General features: G+C 43.7%; 1 protein-coding gene across 1 annotated transcript; it reads left to right on the plus strand.

Moving 5' to 3' along the window:
- Nucleotides 1-322: 322 nt before the first annotated feature.
- On the plus strand, nt 323-6,715 carry LOC144169464 (uncharacterized). Its single transcript, XM_077698645.1, has 4 exons — nt 323-618; nt 2,240-2,302; nt 4,534-4,685; nt 6,144-6,715. The coding sequence occupies exons 2-4, from the start codon at nt 2,251-2,253 to the stop codon at nt 6,468-6,470; spliced, it is 531 nt and encodes a 176-aa protein (XP_077554771.1). The 5' UTR covers nt 323-618; nt 2,240-2,250; the 3' UTR covers nt 6,471-6,715.
- The last annotated feature ends 367 nt before the right edge of the window (nt 6,716-7,082 follow it).

A 7,082-nucleotide genomic window follows, 5' to 3' on the forward strand; every position in this document is an offset into this window, starting at 1 on the left:
TGGCCAGGACCGCAATGTTTTAAAGTTCAAAGGGACAAGTGGTTGTGCACCTTGAATATTTTTTGCTGTACTTAGTCAACTATGCAGCTCCACGTAACACGTAAAACTGAAGCAGCATTATCCGAGTTCTTTTATCGTTCGACACTCGAGACTGCTGATTTAGGCTTCATAAGCTAGTCAGATATGAGCGAACATATTAAGAATTCCCCTTTGTCTCACTGTCAGCTCATTGTTGTTCGTGGTTGGGGGAATAGGAACTCTTATGAATTACCTGAGCACGCTTGGCACTGTCGACCTTGTGGACCTATTCATATCAGCGTTAGATGAAATAAATTCGGGTTTGACCGAGTAAGGAGGTTTCTACAAATTCAGATCATTCCAGAACAAATTGATTTAATAGCTTATGCATTGCTTTGTTCGACACAGCAGATAACACCTACGATATTGTCAGTATGAGCGCATTTTTTTCTTGAAAGCCTTTCCAGCGAGTATCGCTTATCATAGGCCCCTGCTTATCAGAGCTGAAAGAAAAAAAACAGACCTGTAATGTTTCACGCTATAAAAGCGAATACAGCTTCGACGTGGAGTGGTACTCTGCAAGCCGCATCGCAGCTGGAGGTAACGTACTGTATTCACTCACTTCTTTGATACTGTTGCGAAATTCCTGGTCATTCTTTAAAATCAGTCCTAGACGGTTTTATTTAGTAACTAATTCTCCCAGAAGTCCCAGAGGGCTTTAAAGCAGAATTTAGAACGTCGAGCAAGCAACCAACAAGTGAGATAGTAACGGTGTTTTGTGGCCCGCAAATATTTTTAATGTAAACGAGATATGTTCTTTGCTGCTGAAACCATTATTGTCAGTGTTCCCTGGATTAAAAAAAACACAAACAAAGCCTCCACAGCCATCGTAGTGCAACATTAATTTTTCCCAGTAGAGAGTTGAAACCCGCTTTGAATTCTAGGTATACGCGTAGCGTATACCATTAAAGGAAGACAGCCATTGTATGTTCACTCCTGTCTCGGGACGTCTAGAGAGCTTAGTTTGTATGCGATGACGGCGTATGGTGAACAGGTTGAATCTTCGACAACTTGTTGGTTATGGCATCTTCCTGAAGCGCGCGAGATAGCGGATTTTTTGTTTAGACCTTAGCTGCACCCTTTCTAGATTTTACCGCAGAGAAAGACATTGTTCTGGCTGCAATTTCTCAGCCCGGCTCAACTGCAGCTTGCTTCGTAAGTCAGGTAGAGTTTACAGAAGTGTTCTTAAACTTGAGTGCGTGTGAAAACAAAGACGCTCTTATTCACAATCTTTCCTGTACTCAGTGAAAGAACGAGTAAATGTTCCGCGTTTTGGCCGCAAAACAGAGCCAGGTAATGTGGTTTTGAAGTGGTAACAATAAGAAATATGCCAATGCCTAGCCTATATTTTTATGCTGTAAGATCGCGCATATCGAAAGCCTGAACAACCTCGCATGAAGCAATGGGTACAAGAAAAATGTCCCAACATTCTGCTCACTTGGCTGCAAATGATATTGAAATATAATAGCCTTTCTCCGACCGTGCAATGTACCACCCCTTCTCTTCCTTATGATCCCCTCTCCGCTGCTATCTCTTCCCCTCTCTTCCACTCTAACTCCTCCCAACCGTCTTTACTTCTTCCACCCCTCTCACTGTCACTCGTTTTCCACCTTCGGTAACCCATCTCTCTTCCATACTACTACTGTCTCCGGTCCCATGAGGCCACTTTCCATCTTCTTATCTTGCAATAATCTTCTGCCCATCTCCCTTCGTGCATTCCCTTCACCATCTTCTCCTCCTCATTCTTACCTTCACTGGCGCATGCTCTGTATGCGCGCATGACCCTCCATCTACACTTGTCCCTAAGTGCTTGCCTGTTTCTGGAGAACGCCGCGTTGTATATTCTTATCGACCCTCCAGGAGTATTGGCACGGTCTCGCAAATCTATGGTAAAGAATTTTAGGTGCCAGCATTTGATCGATGTTATTTCTATTCTATTGCGCCATATCTCTCTATTCGCACCTAAAGAGAAGCGGTTGTTTATAAAGTCTTAATTTCATCCAGTTGTGGCTTATACTCTACACATTCGCCGTGTCTCATCCAAACTTTATGCTAAAGGGGTTACTTAGCAAAAAACCAGTAGTGTTGACATCTTATGGCATGTACTATGCCGTGTGATATGACGTTAAAGTTCCCTGTTGAACATTACTGTTTTTCACAGGAGCAACCACAATGGGAAGATTTGAAGTCGTTCTTTGCCTCCTGGGTTTTTGTGCTGTCGCAGGTAAGCTCATTCAGTCGAATAAAATAGGTATATTTATAAAACCGGCGCTATTCCCAACAGCAACTGGCAAATTTCAAGCTGTCTGCGTCGTTAAAGCTCCTTATTTTCAGATTATTTTTTTAAATGTGGCATGGGCTTTGGCTTTTGACAGCACTACTGCACACGTGATGACCCACCTATCTCCTTCCCTTTCGTCATGGCTTAATGATTCGCTTGTGTAAAATTGTTGTATTCATATATTTAGCCATAATTTATTGCAATGGTAACGTAAGTTCTGCTATCCTCCTGGAAAGAATCGAAGGATCCGTCTTCGCAACAATTCCGAGTGGTAACAAATGCTAGAAAACATAGGGAGGTGTGTTTGTCGAAGTCGTTTCTGGCACAATGCGCAGTTTAACCCGTGTGGCCTGCCACTTAACTGTTAGGTGGAAGGCTGCAATATTTGTTACGGCGGTAGAATGAGCTGAATGCAACAGTGATGTTCAAAAAACATCAGACAAAAAGACTTTGTGTGCGCCGTAAATAAGGCAAGGGTAATAAGTGACCGTCACGACTCTGTACTCGAAAGCACCTGGTCTTCCGGATTATTATTAAAACATACGTCTATTCCAGAAACTTCCTGTCTGGAAATAAAAGTGCCATTTGAGGTCCTTGCAAACTTTTATCGTGACGCTAATCTGTTGTCTGTTTTGATGAGTGTTTCAGAGACGCTCTCACTGCGTACGTGCCAAGAGACAATTATCTTAGGGTAGCGTGATAGTTCAAACAAATCTGCACAAAGCTGTCTGCAAAAATTTCAATAATGCTACTGCCGTACACTTCATTATAATGACACATACTTTACAAGAGAAATCAACAAAAAGTGGGCATTTACAATAAAAGAGAAATTAATTTTTATAGCAATAGAACACGTTAAAGAAAAGGAAGTTTGAAATTTGTTTAAGAAAACCTAATTAAACAGGCTGTTTTCAACTATTTCACGAAACTAACTTTTTGTCTTGCGCATAAAAAAACTTCGATACCAATTGGTAGTCTTGTTTGTACTCAGCAATGCAGAGGAAATCAACGTCTCTGTCTAGAACACCGCTGTTGCGTAGGCAGCTCTGGTGGAAACTTCTCGCACGACACGTATCACGATACAAAACGAAGGTATAGTTCATTTCAAAAGCTGCATGCAGCAAGAACTGTGGAGGCTACGTTATTGTCCACGGGCCGTCCACTGATGGCGCCTAACGTGCCGTGAAGCAGACGCTGGGGCTTCGCATTTACACCTGCCGAGAAAGGAGACGGAAATATCCTTTGAGGTTTTCTTTCACGGCGAGTTAGGCGAGCTCAGGGGGAGGATTTTTGACAACAGTGTAGCCTCCGCAGCGCTGCAATAAGGTTTTGAAATGAGCTATAAGTACACGACGATGATTTTATATTTCGAGGTAGAAAATGAAGTGACAATAGCAGGCAATAACTCATAAATCACAAGACCAAAAACTACAAGGAGCACAGCAAAAAAAAAGCGACACAAATTAACTGACGTCTCTTTACATCAGCAGAGAATTGGCCCCATTCGAGCAAAGTGAGTTCCCGTCAATGCAAAACCGAATCTGGGTCATCTATGCCTTGGCTATGTCTTCGGCCGGTACAAACGAGGAGGGACAGCCCTTTCAGAGGTCTCGCAGTCGCAGAACACTCTACATCCACTTTTTTATATTTAGCAGGCCAACTTACGCTCACATAAAAACGTGACTGCACGCATCTTTTAAACTCATCTATTGCTGTGTGCAGACTGCGAGGACCACAGCAATAAGGGCGGTGCTCAGACGTGACAGGAGTGGGCGAGGGTCATTACAACTGTTGTACACCCAAGGCTCATGGCTTGAGACTCAATGAAAGCTTTACGTCCCTCGTCATTATCATGATATTCATAGTGACGGGGTGAAAATATGAACAACTTCGTGTTAATGACAAGCAATACCAAACGCAGAAACGCAAACACAAAAATTCTTGTAATATTTCAACTCCGTGACGGTATTATGGTTCACGAATTTATGGGTCATATCTGCTTGGAACTAAAATTGATTTCCTGTTTTAATAATTCTCTTTTGCAAACTCGATATCGTCGTCGTTATTTTTCATTCCTAAAAATCCACGGTCACAAACCATTATTATGGCGTTCTTTGGCCTTTGTCGCGCTTGCAAGAATGAAATCCCATGCCCTTGTGTTTGCTTTATTTCAGCCACTGCGCACACGCTTCCCGAACCTGTGAGCACTTCCGGTGAGGAGGCTGATGCCGGAGAAGCACTCTCAAATGAAGAGGCATTCCAAGTGGCCGTCCTCCTGCTAGAAGTGGCACACGACCTTGAACAAGATGATGAGCTAAACAGCGAGGTGAGAAATTAGGAGGAAGGGCCGATCTTAGGAGTGAGTGAGTGAGTGAGTGAGTGAGTGAGTGAGTGAGTGAGTGAGTGAGTGAGTGAGTGAGTGAGTGAGTGAGTGAGTGAGTGAGTGAGTGAGTGAGTGAGTGAGTGAGTGAGTGAGTGAGTGAACGAGGGAGTGAGTGACGCCCCACTGACCTGTTACAATTCCTGGTGCTAGTGCATTCTTGTAAGTTTGGTGTTCTTTTTCTTAATGATAAAGATATACTTTCGGTTCCTTTTTTTGGGCGAGGGGGGGGGAGGTGATTTGTATCGAATAACCAGGTTGACAAAATATCAGACGATGTCCTGGCTACCTGAGAGTGCCTGAAGCTACCAAATAGGTGCGTGTGGTGCACTTTCGCGCACTCCTCTCGAGAGGAACATGCTCGCAAGAAGGCCGTGAAATGGCGGATGAGGTCAACACAAGAAACCTACAAACTCATATTGACTAGATTACTGATATAGACTGTTACTGATATTGACTGATACTGATATTGATATTGACTGATGCTGATATTACTGATACTGATGTAGATTACTGATATTATGCGGTCTGCAATGCGCAGAAACAGTACGAAGAGAAGCGAAAAGTCTTGACAAATTATCCTAGAGCATATAAAAAAGATCATTTTTAGGCTTCTATACATAGATATGGCTGACGATTACGATACTCCATAATGCGGTATTTGAGTGCAGCTGTTTAGCTGTTTTGCGTAATAGTCGAAAGCACGAAGGCATGAACTACTCTGACGTTATTTCACAGCGCGTCACCACTGCTGAGCAGCATGTCTCGCGCGTATTCGGCATACTGCTCTTCCCCTCACACTTCCGCCATACCTTCCTCCGCAGCTTTTCTGCTCACTCTATCTCGTCTATCTTCATTGTCCTCTTCGTTTGCTCGGTTACGATGGGGCAGACGGCTACACAAAACCACAAGAGTCAGCGTTTAAGAGCTGCGCTCTAAAGAAATTTGTGAAGAGATTCTATACCAAAAGAATTGTAGAGGAGTGGTTGGGGAGCCCATATAGTGCGGTCCATAGTCGCGGAAGCACACAGGTCAAGAGACTCCCGCTCTTTATTGCGCCGCCAAGCGTAGGTCAAAAGTAACCAGAGGTCAGAGCCTCAGAATCTGCGGTTTTTCGGCTTCGCAGTTGTAAAGCGTGCGCTAAGTTTGGAGAAATACCGGCTATCGTTGCAGTGCCTTTTAATTTCGTCGTACACCCCATCGCGCTCTGTGAGGTCGTTATTGGGCTCCTCAATATATAATTTAACTCCTCATTTGACTCGTACTAGCTTGTAAAACTTATCTTTTCGCAAAGAATAACACAACGGAAGAAGTTCCCCGCTCATTACCTCCAGACATATCCGGAACTTAGGCTGAGTTTTCACGCAGATTGACTCATATTTTCAACGCAATCTTTCTTTTCAGACGGATGAATACTTCTTTCGCAAGTTTTGGGAGAAAACCAAGAATGCCACAAAAAAGTATGCTAAAAAGGTGAATGAGAAGCTTAAGAAATACGGAAAGAAAGCCAAGGTCATCATCAAGGAGGTCGCCAAGGAGCTTGCTGTGGATCTTGCCCAGGTAGCCAAGGAGAAAGTGACTAAAAAAGCGTTGGAAATTGTTTCCGATCTCATGAAGGAGACCACCGCCAAATATTCCCTGGAAGATGCCGAAAGTAACCAAGACATCTTGCATGACTTGTGCGCTAAAATGACCGACAATGCACTCGCGCTAATGCAGCACAGCCCGTAACTGCGTGGTGGTGCCACAAGGAGATTAGGTTTCCGACTTCCTTCAAGATTTGTCAGACTGACAGCATGATATTGGTGAAGTATAGTAAAATTAGGCAGTATAAATTGTGTAGGAGATTACTCATTAAAGCTATGCAAATTGTATCGATGCTGGACGCCGGTCCCGAAAATGCCACTTTTGAACCTTACTTGCCTGAAGACTAATAAATTGCCTCCACTTATATGCGCAGCTCACATTTCTTGGAATCTTCGGGTTTGGTGTTTCCGTGTTGCTTTATAAGCGCCAATTTTCGGCGGCTGTCTACAACCTCCTATTGTCCGATGCTGGGGAAGATCTTAGCTTTTACAACAATCTTTGACCCCGGCCTAGTGAATAAAGTCCTTTTTTTAATTTAACCCCGCCATCTGGGCGTGTGAGGCTTGCTGTAACGGCGTTTTTTTTACGTTCCGACGAGCGCTGCTACTACTCGGCCTTTGCTCGTTTATAAGTGTCTGTACAATGCAGCAGAAGAGTGTCGAAAGGCACCGTGGGTGAATGACTTGCTTATTCTGCGATTTTGCCCCTGCGAATTCGCCGATTAGGGCTATAATGACTGGTTTGTTCACATGGGGT

The sequence above is a fragment of the Haemaphysalis longicornis genome, unplaced genomic scaffold (assembly GCF_048455015.1).
Source record: "Haemaphysalis longicornis isolate Haplotype H1 unplaced genomic scaffold, Haemaphysalis longicornis Haplotype H1 scaffold_2, whole genome shotgun sequence".
NCBI classification, from domain to species: domain Eukaryota; kingdom Metazoa; phylum Arthropoda; class Arachnida; order Ixodida; family Ixodidae; genus Haemaphysalis; species Haemaphysalis longicornis.